Genomic DNA, 19,737 nt, shown 5'->3' with positions numbered 1-19,737 from the left:
GAGAGGAACTGCTCAGTAGCCTGGCTGTACTCTGCAGCTCACAGATACACAGACTACTAAATTAAACAACAAAAACATACACAGACATCAAGAGGAGAGAGCAGGGGTTACAACATCACACTCCCCTTCATCTCTTCTCTCAGGGTGTCTTCTTCCTTTCAACACACATGCACATGCCTTCTTGCCTGTCGCTGACTCCTTTCAACTCCTTTAGCGCCATGAGGAGACCCCGCTGCGGTGTACCTGACAAGTTTGGAGGCCAGATCAAAACTAACGTGCGGCGGAAACGCTACGCCCTCACTGGACATAAATGGAACAAGAGCCACCTCACATACAGGTATCAAAAAGACGTTCTGTTTGTAAAGAAAATCTAATCTGCCACAAACGTATCTTAAATGCGCCTTTCTTTTTCGCTGATTTTGTTGGATCAAGAATACATTTACCACCATAGACGCCTCATACTATGCACCAGACTAGATACACGTGCTTGACACTTTGACACCTGAAATTGCTAACAGCATTAAAATGAAAAACATCTTTAATATAAATCGACAGATGGGTATGTCTTACTTAAAGATGATGTGGGACACTTCCCCTTGTAAGATTTCTTTTCTTTGTTTCCACAGCATCCAGAACTACACTCCCAAGATTGGAGAGTATAACTCCTATGAGGCCATCCGGCGGGCCTTTAAAGTCTGGGAGAGGGTCACCCCACTGACCTTTGACGAAATCCCCTACCAGGAGATCAAATATGGACGCCGCAAGGAGCCAGACATCATGATCTTCTTCGCTTCAGGTTTTCATGGAGACAGCTCTCCTTTTGATGGAGAAGGGGGCTTCCTCGCTCATGCCTACTTCCCTGGACCTGGAATGGGAGGGGACACGCACTTTGATTCCGACGAACCGTGGACCATAGGAAACCAGAACATTCAAGGTAAATGGGGACAGTGGTGATTTTCCTTAAGTACAAGTCAATGCCACAGAGAAAAAAACATTTAAAAACCTGAACAAGAACAGGAATGAAAAGTTCTCAGTGAACAACTTCCTGGGAGATGTTTTCAGGACTTACACTGTGGCTTCAGGTGGGTGGATTTTTTGCTGCACTGCAAAGTTGAGTTGGTGCGGAGTGCTGTATGTCTGTGTTTGTGTGTGTGCAGCCACACACACGGAAAGCTTGTTGTGTTATGAAGCTTCTTCTTGTGATGCGATGGAGTCATTTGCTTAACCTTGAAAGGGAAAGGGAGCATTTAGGAGTCATTAGGTCCTTTAGCTGATGAGCAGTTTGCAGCACTAAAGTCATGTCATGTTGTGACTAATCTATATGATAGATTGCAAACAGTTGTCCCCATCACTTTTCCCCGCACATAACTAGAGTAGGCATGGTTCAGCTCTGCTTCTCCATTTACCTCTTCAGAAGTTCAAAGTCAAATCACACAGTATTTGCCCCAACTGCACCTCCTTACAGGTCTCCGATTTACCTCCTCCCCTACCATCATAATTCTGACAACTTACACTAATCACTGAACTCCATGCATCATGGTCTGTACAGTCTGTGCCAGACACACACAGACACTCACACTCAAGATATTTGTATTTCTGTGACGATTACAGTTTGCTAAAATGGTTGCCTAAATCTAATCTCACTTAAACCCAAATAAAACTCCGAGCACCAATTCCTAGCACTAAACTAATCCTATGTAAGAAGACACCTTCAATCTTAAGAGAAGTTCCTCTTCTTTCTGTGCACCCATTCACCCTGTTGAGCAGAAAGGGATTTTTCTTCTTTTTTTTTTTGCGACAATGGGTTTTCCTGCCCTGTTATCTACATACACACACCAGACACAGACAGCTAAGCTTTGTCTGTGTGTGTGCGTGTGTGTGTGTGTGTGTGTGTGTGTGTGTGTGTGTGTGTGTATCTGTGTGATCAGCTCTGAGTGGGATGTGTTGCAGGACAGATCACAGGGGCAGTAGAATCCCACAGTAAGTGGGAGTGTGCTCTACTCAGGAAGATCTGTAGACTGGGCTCTTTGTTGCTCCACGCTACTTACACAGCTTAAAAGCAAAGTACAACTAAATTACAATCCTGTCTGACTTTAGTTAGACACATGTCTAGTTAGTCCAGCTTTTCACACATGTAGTCTTCATTTAGCTCTGGCATTTTTACTGCCTTTACTGCCTTGCATTAGTCTTGAAATGTGGCCCCCACCCTTTGCCAAATTTGAAGTTTTCCAACAAAATTTGTATCTAAACAGCAACAGTCTTTTGGTTGATTAAGTTAATTCTTTAAGTCAATTGTTTAAGTCGGGTAATACGTTAATGTAACGTTACGTTACGTTTTGGGTTGACAGACTGTGGAAAATCCTCCTCTAGCAGGACACATGGCTTGGAGACCACTTGTCCTTGGAGGACATAAAATCCATTTATAAACAGCTTATTAACATTATAACTGCAGACTTGATGGATTGCAGAACCCTTTATTAATTATTTATTAACATTTATAATTGCAGGTGACTGACCAACTTCTGCTAATGGCTCAACAGACATTGAGAAACCCATTACCCTTTATTCATGCTACACTAACATTTTTACATGCAGACATGATGACTTATTAGAAAGTGCCCCTATGTACTTATTAATGGTTTACCAACATTTATAACTGCATTATTACTGAATATAAACACGCACCTATGCTTTTACCAAAACATCTGATTTAAACAGGGCACACTGATGCAAAAGAGTCTTTCCTGAAACAACAGAGTGAGAAGTAAAAATATAGTTTTGTACTCAGATAAATTATCTTTAACAGGCCCATAAATCAGCTCAGGCCATAATAACACTTATGATTTCTACTGCTGTAGAAAATCGTGACATGCATTTTTTAGTTTTACTAATTTGTGACATCTCATAGACTAAATGATAAATGAATCAAAAATAACCGCCTTATTGCTTCACAATTAAAACTATCATTAGTTGCTGCCCTAATAGTATTTTCAAATGAAATATTGATATTTTGCCTTTCTTCGATGCTGACTCAGAGTGCAAACAAAATCTCACAGAAGAAAGAAGTGAGACTTGAAGAGCCATGTTCAAACCTTATCCGCATCTTCCCTGCTGAAGTGTCCTGGAGCATGAAGCAGAGTCAGCCCTGACCTTTGACCTCCTTTTGGTCAAACAAAAACAGACTTAAGCTTAGCGATCAATAGTTACACATGAAAAATTCATATGACAGCATGTGACGGTAAGGCACAAATCTGTTTCCCCTTTGCAGTTGAAGTGTTTTTTTTCCCCTTTCCCTGAACTCAGTTTCTTTAGTTAGCGAATAACAATTTTATTAGGCTAGAAAATTTTTCAGTGTAAATCTTGTGACACACAGTGTGATTAATCAGCCTTTCTGCAACAGATGCTATAACAAAAACAGCTTTTAGACTTAAACCAAACAACTTACTTATATGCACACTCAAACACACCTTACACAAATGACACCCTGAAGACCAGGAGTGGTAAAAAGGTCCGAAAGCCTTTGTGGTCCGATGAGAATAATGTGAGTAAGTTACTGGCAAAAGGCAGAGCTGACTTGGAGAGTGCACTCCGGTTGTCAGGGTGCTGCTTTGTGTTGCACGGGGAGTTCCCTCAGCTGCTGATGAATAAGGTGTGAGACAAGCTAAACAAGTGAAATAGGACTGAAAATGACTGAATGTGTGTGTAGGGTGGTCAGTATTAGATGTGTTGGCTGAACTTCTAAATATGCTGAGATGTTTGAAGTTTACTCAAGCTTTTCTCTGTCAGACTAAATGGTTGTCGCGGTTACCTCACAAAGGCCTCTTTATCTGCTCTCAGTGCTCTCTCTCTCTCTCTTTATTCATCCTCAGCTATCTGGAGCGCTCTATCTTGCCCTCTGCTGTTTTCTCTCCTTGAGTGTTAGCCACAGCTTAGCATGCCATGAGGACACTCATGTGACTCTGAAATTATAGATGGTGGGGGAGATGAACTGTGTGAATCCCTTTGTGAGTGTGTGTTGCTAAAAGGAAATTAGGAGATGCACAAGGACAGGCATCCAGAGCATCTCCCCATTCCCTTGCATGCTCATCACTGACATCACCAGGTCCCATTCCCCCCAACGGCATGATGTCACTGGCACAGATTTGACCAATCAGCGCAGAGGATTGAGCCAGACAAAATGGCTCATGAGTTCAAAGATCACAGAGAGCAGGTCTCAAGCAACAAAGAGGGATTGACTGGGGGGAAGTACCCGACTGTGTGCTGGCTGCACTTCAGACACGACCATATAGGAATATGTTGGTCAAGTCGAAAGCAGGTTTTCTGTGGTTTTACTTTTCAAAAAAAAAAACATCAGTAAGAGGTCTTTTGTGTGCAGAGGAAGTTGATGCAATGGTCAGTGGGGCACAGCTGTGTCGTGGCCTTGTCAGTGTGTAGTTTTTGCACTGGCCGTGGACAACAGCATCCCTTGACTGGTTAGAAATGTTAGAAATGTATGCTGATTCATATCAGCAATCATTAGCATGCCTTTAGTGATTCATGTGTCAGATCTGTGGAGAGAACAATGAACAGGCATTCTCAAATATTAACTACATGGATATAAACACACTGAGCACTTTACTAGGAACACCTAGTACTCATGCTTTTTCATGCAATTATCCAAACAGCTAATCATGTGGCAGAGCAATGCATTAAGTCATGCATCACATTAAACATCATATGAGAAAAAAATGTGATCTCAGTGACTTTGACTGTGGCATGTTTGCTGCTGCCTGACAGGCAGTGTTTGAGTGTTTCTGAAACTGCTGATATGGGATTTTCACACACAACAGTCTCTAGAGTTTTTACCCAGCAGCTCTGTGTTGATGAGAACGGCCAGACTTGAACCACTGAAAGAAAGGCTACGGTAACTCAGATAACCACTCTTTACAACTGAGCAGAAAAAAAAAAAAAAAAACAGCTCAGCATAAACAACACGTCCAGCCTTGAGGTGGATGGACTGCAACAGCAGAAGACCACATCAGGTTCCACTCCAAGAACAGAAATCTGAGGCTGCAGTGGGCACAGTCTCACAAAAATTGGACAGTTAAAGACTCCAAAATGTAGCCTGGTCTGATGCATCAGGATTTCTGCTGAGGCAGCGGATGGTCGGGTCGGAATTTAGTGTCAACAGCATGAATCCATTGTCCCAACCTGTCTTGTGTCGACAGTCCAGGCTGCTGGTGGTGGTGTAAAGATGTGAGGAATGTTTTCTTGGCACACTTTGGGCCCTTAGGGAGGCCTTATAGTTATAGAATGAGGGACTTTCCTCTTTATGTGGCCTGCAGCATATGGATTCCTATGTGTTTTTCATAAGACACAGATGTATGAATGCGGAGGGACATTCTCTCTTTTTCCTTCTGTAAAAACTCAGATAACTCACTCTAGCTTTCTTTCCTCCCTAACTTCCTAACTTGTTTCTATACTCCATCATTTCCACACAGGTAATGACCTCTTCCTGGTCGCGGTGCACGAGCTGGGTCACGCCCTGGGTTTAGAGCACTCCAACAACCCACTGGCCATCATGGCTCCTTTTTACCAATGGATGGAGACTGAGAACTTCGAGCTGCCTGACGATGACCGGCGCGGCATACAACAGATCTATGGTAGGACGTATATTGGATGACTGTCCTGGTGTCCAGTGTATATGAACTGGTGATTTGCACTTTCTGTAATATTGAAAAGTAGTTTTTATGCCTTTCTCCTACAACAAAGAAGTTTCTTTTCATTTCATTTTAAAACCCTAACCCAGTAGGTTGCCTTCATTCATTTGGGAATCCATTATTCAGCTGTAAATTCATCAGCATTTCAGAAATATTAAAGGCAAGGCAAGTTTATTTATGGAGCACCATTCAGACAGAAAGCAATTCAAAGTACTTTACAGAGGCATGGAAATACATTCAAAATAGAACATTAAGAAGACATTAAGATAGCATTTAAAAACAATAAAAACAAACAAACAAACAAACAAGAAAGTGAGAGTTTCTATTCCAAAAATAAGCAGTTTTGACTTTTACTGTTATAACTTAGGTTTATTCCCATTTTTAATTTCATTGTAACTGCATTTTTTAATTAATTTGAATTATGTACTTTTAAAGTTGATGCTGAAAAAAAGATGACTGAAAAATGTCAGTCATCCGTTCCTACATCTTGTCGTCCAGCATAATGTGTTAAAATAGATTTAACCCTTGATGTTCGTCTTTCCCTTCAGGTCAGCCAGACAGCGGCCCCACCCAGGCGCTGCCCACAGTGACACCCCGTCGCCCAGAACCGAGACCACCCCAAACACCTCCTCGTCACCCTGACCGCCCCAGGACCACCGACAGACCAGATCACTACGGACCCAATATCTGTGAAGGGAACTTTGACACGGTTGCTATGCTCCGAGGAGAGATGTTTGTTTTCAAGGTAAAGGGTTTTGAGGTTTGGGGACATGGGGGCTTTTTAACTGCTAACTTTATCTTGATCTGAAGTAATGAGCGTAAAACATGAAAAGAATTATGTTTACCATCACAGCGGTTTATTGTTTGTCCTTCAGTTGGCTTCCAGCAGAGGAGCTGCTGTGACAAGTTAACTGTGTCAATAAATTAGTTGTTATTTTCTGCAGAATCAGTTGGAGACAAATGGCGTGTGCACGGCCAACAAGAGGTCTGTTTTCAATCAGGTCCTTGTGGATTGTAAACCAACAGGGCCAGTGTTTTTTATGAGAGCGAACACTGTTAAAGGGGTGGGGTGTTCTCAGGTGTTTGCCTTAAAGAGCCTCTGGACCCACACTAAACATTCATAAGGGCTGAAGCAGCAGTGAGCCATCAGGAAGAGTTTTACCTTTAAGAAATATGTCTCAGGAATCCTTAATTTTGCTGTTGGCTGCAGTCGATGAAAGCTGGCTTTTATTATTCATTTAATGTTTAAGTTGTTATGATATTATGCAGCCCAGCCCTTATACATCTGATGTGTTTTCACCAGTCATTGAAGTAGCTGTTCCTGGTCAGCGTTGATGATGCAAGAAATGTACGTGATCATCGCCAGTTCATTTAACTGAAATTTAAACAGAAAATAGGGCAGAATTTCCTCCATTGTATTTTATCCTATTCAGGATGACTTCAGTGACAATCTATACATAGAGCAGCTCTATAAAGATAAGTAATGATGTGCTTCAGTGGGAGAGGTCAGAGGAGGTGTCCAGTGTTGGCAATGCTGAATACTGAAGAGGTTCACAGATATCAGAGAGAGCCGGACAGAGAACACCCAGGCCTTATTGTGAAGGAGCTTGAGATTCACTTCCTGCTGTTTTAATTGTCATATACTTTAGATTAGAGGCAGTGCATTCCAGTGCAGTTGCAAACTTGTGCTCTGGCTAATGTTGACAAAATGTTGTCATGATATCAGAAATATTAACATTTGACAGTGAACTGCAGCAGTAGGGAGTCAAACAAGTGAAGATATGCAACAGCGTTAACTGTCAACCACACTTTGAACTGCTGCATGCCTGTATCAAGGATGAAATGCAACACCATTTAGTTTTTTCTGTAAATCTGATTATGACAGCTGTTGTAATACATTCCTGTTTGCATTATTATTGTCATACAGTAGAATATTTAGACATTAAACCAAACATCACTGGTTCAAAGGTATACTGTGTGACAGAGCACTGCCCCCTGTCCCTCCTAACACACAGAGATCAGTCTATGAATATCTCCTATCTTGGTCTGTAAGTGTGTCTGACACTGACCAGTAGTTATATGACTTGGCATCCAGCTGCCTGGACATGTGCTGCACATGGTCAGACAGTTATATCTGTGCTCTTAGATTTCATCTCTGCCAGTAATGTCTATGTTCTTGGGTTTCAACCACAGTCATGAAGCTAGTCTGGACAGCATTAATAAGCATCCAGAATTAACTTTTTCCCTGCCTAGCAGTGGTTCTTAAACTAATACCAATGATCTGATCAGAGTGAATGCAGACCAAAAGCAATTAATATGCCTTAAGTGATCCGATCAGTTTTGTGAATATAATTCTGTTATCATGCACATTAGGAACAGCCACTTACTAAGTGTTAGATAAGATGTATCATCTGTTGCAGGTTTGTGGTTTTGCTATGAAATTATCATTTATTTATCTGCCACTTGCAGCTGAACCTGAAAGTTAATTTCAAGATCCCAATGTTTAAACATTTACTGCTCTGTTTATTCATTTTTCAGCCACGCTAGCAGGGGTGCTCCACGGATTGTCCACTAGTTTGGTCTCTAATAGTTGTTGAACTACTAGAATAGATTGACATCCAATTTTGTAGAGGCATATCAGAATTAATCCTAGTAACTTTGGTGATCCCCTGACTTCTCCTCCGCTGTGACAATCAGTTTTTTTTTTTGTTTTTTTTTGTAAAATGTCCCAACAACTATTGGACAGATCTCCCTGAAGTTTGGTTCAGAGTCTCATCCCGACTCAGGATTAATTTGTCCAATACTTTGGTTTATGATCAAATACCTGCAAAACTAATGACATTCCCCCCAGCCTCAGCCATACTTTGTGTTCAGTGCCAATTAGCAATTGTTAGCATGCTATCATGCTAATTTAAAATGGTGAACATAGTTAACATTATACCTGCTAAACTGGCATTAGCTTTTAGTTCAAAGCACCTCTTTGCCTCACACAGCTGCTAGCATTGGTAGCGTTGATCTGATCCTAGGCTTTGTAAACACCATTTATAGAGGAGAGAGAGACAGAACAATGGCTGGAAATGCTGCAGCTTTGTGTCCTTTCTTGTGTCTTCTTTCACTTCTTGATCGTCTCATGGTCAGAGAGTGTGTCAGAGAGAACACAGATTGATAAGTGACTCAGTTCTGATATGATTGTCTCAAAATTTGATCATCTAGCAGTGACTGTTTCATTGTCATTCAGTGCTTAGCTTGGGATAATCTCCCAACATGCTGTACAAAGTCCCTGTACCAGTTTGGAAGTGATGCCTCCACTGTTCAGAAACTGTAGTTACCGTGCTAATGATAGACATTATTCATAAGCAAAGTTGGTTACTTTATCTTCTGTATGCGTGGGAGTAAACTGTAGCACATCAGAACCACTCTGTCTTTTCCACAGAGTCCTGTCCATTAAAAGAAGAAAGGGGCTATCATGGTGGAGAGAAATGGCTCTTTTCTTTTATTCACTTCTTATATTTATTCTCAGCAGAGAGCTGGATATGCAGACAGGCAGCAGAGCACACTGAGCCGCTCTCAGTATTGAACCTCCCTCACTGAGGTCTGGTCTGTTCTGCTGAGGACTAATATGGTCAATTCAGTCTTAATCTGGTCAACGCAAGGAGCCTGTCAGACCACACAGATCGAAGAGCAGGCAGCCCGTTCGGTCCGGCCCTGTTGACGTTTCTCTCGGCTCTCGCCAGCCCATCTCCATCTCTGTTCCATTCCATACCGTGCCGCGCCGTGCTGTCTGCCAGTGTGTCCTACGTGAAGGACGAAACGAGGTGTGCTTGCCAGAAAGAAGCAGCACTGAGCATTTTACCGTTACATTATCCAGGACAAGCAGGGCTACTGACTCACCACTTATGAATGAGTCTGAGGGCTTCTGGTGTAAATCTGCCTGCTGGCCTGTGTGCACAGCATATACAGATATTAATGTTCACAAGCAGAAGTTTCTCTCTGTGGTTAGGTTAAAATATGCTACTGTGATGCTGATTTGACATTGAAATCCCTCTAACAGGTCTTTATAGTCATTTGCAGCAGGCTGTAATCAACAGAGAGAGAGGGGTATGGGGACATGATAAAGCCAGCAGAGCGAAGACTGACTATTATTAGCCTGCTACTGTTCCGCTATTGTTAGTTTATTGTACGTTCTGGTCTAGTTATCCTGCAGAGCCCAGTTTGCTCAGCATAATGACCAACAAGCATTACAACAGTCTTAAAGGTCCCCAGTTTTACACTTGTCCTGTGTTTTATTTGAAGTTTTGAACCATATGAAGATATATTTGTTGGTTTTAAGAACCAAAAACCATATGAATGTACTCTTATAGCTCCTCTCTGTAGTAATATAGAACCTAGACCTGCTTTATAATGAAAACATCTACTTCATACACAATGTGACGTTTAAAAATTATTTTCCTACAGCAGCACAGGAATGTTTTTTAAAGTGAGATGTGTTTAACCGACAATAAGAAATGACACACTCAAACACGCTCGTCAATTTTGTCTCCTCAGGGCCGTTGGTTCTGGCGGGTGCGTAGGAACAGGGTTCTGGATAACTACCCCATGCCCATCGGTCACTTCTGGAGGGGTCTGCCTGGAGACATAGACGCTGCCTATGAAAGACACGACGGCAGGTTCGTCTTCTTTAAAGGTAAGCAGCAAATACTCACGACCACACTGATGGATGCACGAGCCTAAGCACACAACTCTGAAACAGGATATGACGACGTCCCCACTCAGACTGACAGTATCCTACAGTCATAAACAAAATTGCACTGCTGATAATCTTCTTCATAAGTGCCTTGCAGCCTAGTGGAGACAGTCAAATGATCTGATTGATTATTTGTTATTTATCACTCATTACTGTAAGAACAAGAGCAGAGAATTGCTGCTGGTCAGTGCCTGTACTTGTGTCGTATTATTTCACATTACGTAAGTGTAAGGTTTAGATGGAGGTAAGCCCTTACAAACAGGATGGAAGCCAGCAGGATTGAGGTGTAAGGTGTGGCGGAGGAAAGAACAGCATCAGACAGGGCTTTTTTTTTTTTTTTTTTCTTCCAGATCTCTGAGTTTTTCTTTTTACTTGTGCCAGAAAAGGTTTCAAAGAGGTTACAAAAACATGGTGTAGATCTTACAAGCATGTATGGGCCTGGTGGACAGCGATACAGCTTTTCCACTGCAGACAACCGGACACCCTCTCTCTCTCTCTCTCTCTCTCTTTCTCTCTCTGACACTCAGTGCTGCTTTCTCACCTGGTATATGTGCCAGTTCAATTCTACACTGCAGGACACATGACCACTCCCACTACATTCAGCAAATATATTTACAATTTAACATTATAAGTATTTGCATACACACCATGCACATGACTAATGCCTAACACAGGATAAATGAAATACATAACCATCTCAAGAAATACTGAACAAAAGCCCAAACCAAACCAAAACCCTCTTCCCCCCTCCCCTCTCTCCTCTCTGACCACTTGGTTCAGCCTAACAAGGTAACTGGCATCAGCTGAAGCCCCGAAGCTGCAGTTTCATGTGTGCGCTCCATAAAAACACGCCCCAGGAAGTAGAACCCCAAAGAGAGAGTGGTTAGTGGGGTTCAGACAATTAAAGCACAACATAAGAAAATTTAAATTCCTGTATCAGTTTGTCCAACTTTACACAGTCAGTGTGTGTGTGTGTGTGTGTGTGTGTGTGTGTGTGTGTTTCATCTCAGTAAAGGGGATGATTCCCAGCTCCCTCACAATAACACAAACAGAAACCTTCAGTTATCTAAACTAAATTCCTTATTTCAGTTAGATAAATTATAAGATATTTATAAATTATACAAGCTCAGTTTTTCATGAGTGTTTGTTGTTATTACAATATGATGGCGTGAGACTTTCAGAGGATCATCAAACCTCTGTGCTCCTCTTCCCTTTCCAGCGAACTGCAATGTCTCCACTCTCCAATTTCTTTTATGACATGAACGTAGCATCCACTGGTAACCACTTCTGCTTATTGTTGCTGTAAAAACAGGCCTGGCTCTGTTCTGAATAATATTTTTCTGGTATTATTAGCTGTCACTTTGAGAGCAAAATAGTAAAACAGATTGTGGAGACTTTTTCATCTCGTGCAGATAATGTTTAAGATATACATTACAAACCCCCACTTCTTCAAGAAGGCAGCAGTACATAATGTATTCTACATGCAGAGCATAAATCTCCTCCAGCACAGCTCATTATTTATACTGCGAGTCCCTGAGAGCAGCTTGTGTTTTACAATGGTGGATAAAGTTGTTGAACGAAAAAAGAAAGAACGCAGCCTTTAATGCAGCTCGAACTGGGGGAGCCACAGGGTTTTGGGGCAGCTGTTGATGATGAGGAGGATGATGTCATTGGCAGATCTCTCAGTATGACACTTGGCTGCTTGCCATTAGCAAAGAAAGAACAAGAGGCAGGAAGAGGATTGTAAGAAAAAAGGAAACCTGGGAGCGCAAGAGAAAGGGTCAACCTGTTACCTAGACATTTAAATGGACCAATCAGGATCAACAACAGCTTGACTTCCTGATAACAAATCTTAATCTGCATTTTTTTTTTGTCCTAAAGCTCATGAATCACGACCAAAGTTCTGCACATCTTGCCAAGTGGAGGTGTCTTTTTCTCGAGGGATGCTTCTGTAGCTTACTTGTGTGATTTGGTTGTGTTTGATACATTTCTCATCAATCAGCAGTAATGGCAGCGAACAACAAAACCCACAACTATCATAGAAATGATTGTCATCACTCCCCACTCCCTGCTGTGGTGAGCTCAGTGTTTCCTTATGGCAAGTGATGAGGCCAGAGTGTATGTTAGCTGACTCAGCTGTTGGCCCCAAATTTATTTTCAGGTGAAAAATATTGTAAATGTAGTAATTATCAATAACCAATAATGACTGTGTGAATTGTTTTTCTGTTATTTATTTTTTTATTATTAAGTCCAACGATATAAGTCGTTTTTGCATTTCATTTGCACTGAAAAAAATATGAAAATGATGATGATGGGATTTTTGTTGGGTCTTGTACCAAAAAAGCATGTTCTCTTATGTTTTGAGAATATGATTTATAGGCTGATGGTCTCTCTGTAACAGGGATTTGGATAATATTTCAATTAGTAGTTAAGCCCTAATAATTACATAATATAAACAGAGGCAGTGTAGTGTATGATATCAGATTCATTATACGTATACAGAAAATAACAGCGAGGATAACAGGCACAGTTGTTGTGAAGTATAGTCACCTGAGTTCACCTGAGCTGGTGACGTCAGCCAGCACACTGTTGTACCCGCTTAGAGAGTACTGTGTCATTTTCTTCAAGTTGCACTCATTGAATGACTCTTTATTGAGAAGGGACAATGGTGAATGTATTTAATAGAAATAAATGGGAAGGTGTAGTCCAGACTTGGGAAGTAAGAGAAACTCTCAGTGCAGTAACATTCAAAACTGTATTCATCCAGCTCTCTTACACAGCTGTTGTATTACCCAGAGGTTTCACAGCTGTTTTCATCCTAAAAAAAAACCTAACTGTGACAGAAACCACACTGTTTATCCCTGTAGAAAAACAACAGTTACATAGCAGGAAGCAATCGAATCTTTCGGTCACTGAAACACTCGGGCTCAGCCGTGGAAAGTCATGGAATAAGTCATGGGATTTTGCATCAGGGCCGTGCACCGCAGGCACCCTGGGAAGCATTGCGTCAACCTCTTGTTCTCTCCAGATGCTGAGTGGAGAGCTTTCATTTTAAACGAGGCGCAAGGGGCTAGAGGTGGGTGGATGGGTGGATGGATGGTTGGGGGGGTGGGTTACTAGAGAGGGAGAGGCAGATTGAAGCCAAGAGGAGAGATGTGATGGTGCCAGGAGAAACAGAGTACCCCTGTCTGACACGGTGAAAATAATAAAACCTTCCCTTCAGCGAGAAATCTGCTTCAGCCTGACATGAGACAAGCCGCTCCTAATGGATAATTACAAGCCAAACCCAAACTCCAGTCAATGGTGTTGTACTCGGTTTTGCTGTGTTTTTGATTGCCTGCCAACAAATCATTATTACATTCATATAATTTACAAGTGTGTGTAAATGCGGCATTGGTTTCTCGTATTGTTTCGTATTTTCTTTTTATTCCTCATTCAATTTCAATTATTCAACATATTCTGCGCCAGCAAATTAAAAGTGTCTGTGCCTGTCAGAGTGTGTATGTCGTATATGTGTGTGTGGACTCAAATAAGTGTACATGTTAACATTCTCCTCTCCTCTCCTCTCCTCTCCTCTCCTCTCCTCTCCTCTCCTCTCCTCAGGAAACAGATTCTGGCTTTTCAGGGAGGCTAACCTGGAGCCTGGCTATCCACAGGAGCTGACTGATTATGGTCAAGAAATTCCCTACGACCGAATAGACACAGCCATCTGGTGGGAGCCATCCGGCTTCACTTACTTCTTTCAAGGAGACTGGTAACTACAACTACAGCCTTCTAATTCATGTATTGAGTTCTGATTTTAGATTCAAACAATCTTCTCATGTATTTCTACAAATTTACTGTATATCTTCTATTTTATTGTGGTGCTGAAGTTTGAAATGATTATGTGTAAAGAGTTTAAAGTTTTATTTCTGTCCACCAGGAGGTTACTGTCTTTTAATTCCATATGTAGAATGAAATTACGTAATGATTTATGTTATCAATTTAATTACAGCATGGCTCTATAAGTATTACAGTAAGTTATACAAGAGGGAGAGAAGCATCTGCATTTGTGCAGCTCTTTATTAATAAAGTTAGAAAGTTCTGTGGACGATACAAAACATATTGAACCCCCTTTACTGTGCTGCAGAAAAGAAATAACACAAGAGGAGCTTCTTTATGAAAATACTCACAGGAAAGTAAATACACTGGAGGTTGCTTCAGGTTTTCTAGTGCATTTACACTCAACAGCTTTGAATGTTCTTTGGAAGCTTTACTGTTATATATACACACTGTGTACTCTAGGCCTTCACCACGCTCTGGTTTAGACAGCAGATAAACAGTAACAACCATCTTCTCTCCGCTGCTTTCTGCAGGTACTGGCGTTTCAACGAGCAGTCGCGCTCAGCTGACAGAGGATACCCGAAACCAATCAGCGTGTGGGGATCGTCGGTGCCCTCTGCTCCCAAGGGGGCCTTCCTCAGCGATGATGGAGGTGAGCTAAGACAAGAAGAGTGCTTTCTGGGAGTGTGCGTGTGTGAAAAAGGGCAAGGAGGGGCTGGGGCAGACTGAAACAAAGAATTAGGGCGTGGTCACGCAATCATCATGAGAGAGGGGATGGTGTGTTTATCTGTGTGTGTGTATGTGTGTGTGTGTGTGTGTGTGTGTGTTGGGAAGTGAATTTGAGCCTGCATGTGTTGTGCTTTTCACTTTGCTGTGCTAAGTTAGAGTGGAATTACCCAGCAGTTGGTTGGCTTAGTTAAAGTATGGAGACTGTTTCCAGCTGCCCTTTCATGCCACCAGTGGAGACTCCAGGTCAGCGCCGCTCTAACTGTTTCCCCCTGCTCCCAGTCTTTATGCTAAGCTAAGATAACCAGCTGCTGGATCCAGATTAAGCCATTACAACCAAAGGCGCCTTCTAGAAAAGCATTCCAAAGCATTGTTTATTGATTTTTTTTTTTTAAATGTTAATGAACACCAGGGTTAATGTAATGATTTACAAGAACCCCTCATAAAGGCGTTGCATCAGGTGAATAGTTACCTCTGGCTAGCGGTGACACTGGCTTTTACCTGCCAAAATCTCCTCCTCTTCCCCCTCCTCCTCCGACATGTCTCCCACCACGGCTAGCCAGTTAGCAGCTTAGAAGGTCGAAGTCTGTGTCTCAATCTTCTAAGTTGTTGTCATTGTTGTTTTCATCCAAGTAACTGCTGTACTGCTGCGATATCACTCCCCTCACTCAGGTTGTCATCCATTGTCTGAACCGCGACTTTAAAAATTAGTTTGCAGGCTAAAGAAAAACAAATGCAATACATTTCCCCTAATGCATTACACATTTCTGACATGAATTTGAGAAAATCACAGTGCATTTCATCGTTCATGTGTCTTAAAGATGACGACATCATGTAAAATGTGCGTAAGTCTCATCCTGATCTAGTCTATAGGGATAAACACGTGTGCGTTGCATCTGGTCTTAATGGCACAAATCTGAGGGTGGTATCAATCTCCTCTAACGTTTGGGAAAATGGGAAAGCAGCTTAAATGTTGAACTGTTCATTTAAATTGTCTGTCTTCACATGGTTGTGTTTGCTTACATCTGCTCTGCTTCTTTCTCCAGCTTACACCTTCTTCTACAAGGGTTCTAAATACTGGAAGTTTGACAACCACCGCATGAAGAGCGAGCCTGGCTACCCCAAGTCCATCCTGAGAGACTTCATGGGCTGCAGTGTGGACCTGGATCCGGACAGAGACACGGACACAGACTCGGGACCCAAATTCCCAGATGTGAACCGTCCACCGTTCAACCCAGATGCCGGACGTGACGCCGACAAGGGCAAAGACAATGACGGAACGGATCGAGGCGGGACAGACAAGGACACGGGAAAAGGATCAGATGACAAAGATGACGACTACCGCGAGGGTCGCGAGGAAGACACCAACGAGGTGGACGTGGTGCTGAAGGTGGACGACAGCGAGGAGCGGACCATGAACATCCTGATGGTAACCATCCCGCTGGTCCTGGTGCTGTGCATCCTGGGACTGATCTACGCCATCATCAACACGCTGCAGAGCAAAGGGGCGCCGCGGCTGCTGGTGCACTGCAAGCGCTCGCTGCAGGACTGGGTGTGACCCTTGACATTAGGAGACGCTGAACTTTGAACTTAAATTGGACTTTAGACACCCGCCTCCTCTAATCCCCCTCCCCCCACGAGTGATCCATCTGTCTCAAGTCTCTGTGCTCAGTGGCTTCTGCAATTCTTAGTACATGTGGTAGTAGATCCATGCAAATACTGTACTGATAAAACACACACACACACACACTAAAAGCAAGCATAAATCATGTCTGACACACACACACACACTCACACACATCCACACACCATCCTAACCTCCTCTTGTCTCCCATGGTGCTCTACAATGCGTTGACTGTAGTCTATTTATATGAGAGAAGTTTGCACATTGTATTTTTTTTTCTCGTTTTGTTTTGGTTCATTTTGTGTGACTTTATGTTGTTATTATTATTATTTCTAAACCAGGAAGGCCGCTCTATTCTCTCTGCCGGGTTTGGACCGCCCTCCTCCTTCCCCTAATCTCAGTAGGGGCTTTTTCCTCGCCGATAGCTCGACATCTGCTTATGCTATCACAGTTGCTGCAAAATGAAAGACATGCAAAGGGTCAGAACGGATTTATAAATGAACCGCTTACACAAGTAGGGTTTAGTAGAGTACCTTCCTCCTTTCATCATCCTCTTCTTCACCTTGTTCTGTCTCCTCCCTTCTCTCTGCAGCACAGTTTGTCATGGGCTGAGGGACGAGTTAGAGAGAAACAGGGTTTGATCATATCAGATATTTCACGGTAGCTGACAGTACGAGGTGTTTGGAGGCCTAGTGTGAGCCCTTTTGACTCTGTCTGATGATGGTTGGAAGGTTAAGATCTGAAGGTTGGAGCTCTGTTGTTCATACAGGCACCGTTTTGGTTATACAGTAAAAGATAAGTCCAATTTAGTACAACTAACCCTGTTATTTTTGAGGTTTTGGCCATTGATTTTGATGGGTATAATAACACTGCACTCACCAAGTTAATTGCAGAGATCTGGGAATGTGGGAATCTGAGGATACTGCTAAAAAGAAATCAGTCACAACTCCGAGGTTAGCCCAATTTATCTGGCAGAGTAAATGAGGACGGGCAGTAAAATGTTTGTTACAAACATAAATCAGTCTACAGACCGGGTTCCACTTTGTTCAAGGCTTCACTTTGATCTGCACTACTCGCCATAGTTGTGCACCCACAGTTTCAGGTGTAGAGCGAGGATGACATCCAAATTAAAAGAAAGGAAAAAGGGGTTAAAGGAATAATTCAACAGATTTCTTTAGCTTTGAACAAAGCCAGACTTCCTGTTTCCCCCTGATGAGTCCTCTCATCTAACTCTCAGTGAAAAAGCAAACAAAATGTTGAATTACTTCTTTTAAATTTAGCCGATTGTCTGACTGATCGTGTTTGTTGCCTCGTCAGGCTTTGTTGCCGCCATTCTGCTGTGTTCACAGATATCTGCAATCATTTTAAATATGATAAACAGATAGAAATGATAGCTAAAACTACAAAAATAAAACTCACAGCTGTGACACACTAGAATTATCCTTTAAATTCATGCCGCTACCACCTTGTTTTCCTTCTTTATCCTGTGCCCACACAGTTAGATAATAGGTCCAATACCTTCTTTCTTTCCATACTTGGAAACCATTTAAAGACCTATTTGGCTGAAACGGTAAACAGACTTTAAAGGGGACTGTTTCCTTTAACGCTCATTTATGTGGCTAATTCTCAGAGAGCCTCTGTTTTTCTGTCAACAATAAGAGCTTTTATTTGTGCTACAGAGGAGACAGACTAATGGTTAATTTAAAAAAAAGTCAGCTCACTGTGAAATAGCACAGGAGAGGTAGCATTCATTGCATCTGTGTGTGTGAGAAACAAAGCAAAGCTGTGGCCTTTAACTTCAGCATAGGATGTAACCCAAGAAATGCAGCGCAGCATTCGCAGGGAGCAACTACACTGCAATGCAGTTCATAACAAGACTTTTTTTTTACTGCTAGTGTTTTTTTCTTTGTTTTTTTTAAAGGACAATTTTGTTATGAAGATAGCGAAGCTGTGAAGCACCAGGGTGGGCTCGGGCTCATGTGAACGCAGACTAATCCTCTTCATTAAAAAACAGCAGGTGTGTGCAAATGCTGTTAACCCCTGTGACCCCTAAACTAAACCTTGAACTCCCAGAATCAAAACACTCCCCGCTCCCGTTTCATCTCGCAACACCAGAGACAGGATGGAGGAGGAGTGCGTGCACAGAAAAATGTCCATCTTAACTTCTCATAATGACTAGCCAAGGATTAAAGGGGCCATGCCATGAAGCTACTTCAATCACAAATCATTGCCAACCATTTTCAAATGCTTGCCGTGGAGTTTTACATTGTTGTATGTATGTTTTCTACCATTGGTGGCCGTTGGTTTCCATTCATTTGAACAGAGTATGAAAATCAGTTATCACACTGTTTAACCACAAAAATAACTTAAGTAACTTTGACGGACTTGATGTTCACTTTGATGGATTATACAACTCAAACAAGTTTTAAATTTGATTTTTATACTGTAAAGACATGAATGGAAACCACCGGTTGCCATGGAAACATACATAAAAAAAACAGCATGTTTTGCTAAATGGTTGGTGTAAAAAGATTACTACATTTTTCAATAGAAGTAAATGGGCTTAAACATTGAAAATCAATTATTTAAAATCTTTTTTTTTGTGTGTGTCAGGTGGCTTTACCCACATACTTGTGGAATGACCCTATCTGAAGATTTCATAAAATTCTAGCAGTAATTGAAAACAAAACATTTTTCTCATCCTTGTTTTTTTTTTTTTTTTTTATAAAAATAAGGTTTTGAGTTTAAAAAGCAGGCTGAGGTGAGCGAGAGTGTGGGGGTGGAAGACTTGGGAGTGTGACTTGAAATATGAATCGGAGGAAGGCTTATCTGAGGTAGCATGAAGTAAGCTGCCACTCTTGACCAGAGGGGTCTCAGCTCGCCCAGCTCAGGTTACACAGATGTGGACGGGGAGGGCGAGGAGAGACCCAATTTCCTGCAGCTGAGACAAGGAAAGACGGAAGGGGGCGGGAGGCTGACCTCCTCTCTGCCTAAGCTTGCAAAGTTTGGATCTCAGGAATAAGGAGGGGTGGGAAGGGGGGGGGGGGGGGGGGGGGGGGGCTTTGATGGCTCCCACTGGCAACAGCCCATGTGACCCAAATTCTCCTGCTAGCTCAACAACA

General features: G+C 42.2%; 1 protein-coding gene across 1 annotated transcript in view; it reads left to right on the top strand.

Annotated features, from left to right (window-relative positions):
- The window catches only part of mmp15b (matrix metallopeptidase 15b), a 28,304-nt gene extending 9,000 nt beyond the window's left edge, over positions 1 to 19,304 (top strand). The window contains exons 3-10 of the mRNA XM_023429735.2: positions 215 to 337; positions 627 to 934; positions 5,481 to 5,642; positions 6,248 to 6,444; positions 10,245 to 10,383; positions 14,047 to 14,197; positions 14,799 to 14,917; positions 16,038 to 19,304. Coding sequence (XP_023285503.1) covers positions 215 to 337; positions 627 to 934; positions 5,481 to 5,642; positions 6,248 to 6,444; positions 10,245 to 10,383; positions 14,047 to 14,197; positions 14,799 to 14,917; positions 16,038 to 16,549 — 1,711 coding nt within the window. The 3' untranslated portion in view covers positions 16,550 to 19,304. The remainder of the gene's footprint in view (positions 1 to 214; positions 338 to 626; positions 935 to 5,480; positions 5,643 to 6,247; positions 6,445 to 10,244; positions 10,384 to 14,046; positions 14,198 to 14,798; positions 14,918 to 16,037) is intronic.
- Positions 19,305 to 19,737: the final 433 nt, after the last annotated feature.

Source organism: Seriola lalandi, unplaced genomic scaffold (genome assembly GCF_002814215.2).
Source record: "Seriola lalandi dorsalis isolate HSWRI2012SDOR001 ecotype SW California unplaced genomic scaffold, Sedor1 jcf7180002054898, whole genome shotgun sequence".
Lineage (NCBI taxonomy): Eukaryota > Metazoa > Chordata > Actinopteri > Carangiformes > Carangidae > Seriola > Seriola lalandi.
This window is presented reverse-complemented; position numbering and strand designations above follow the sequence as displayed.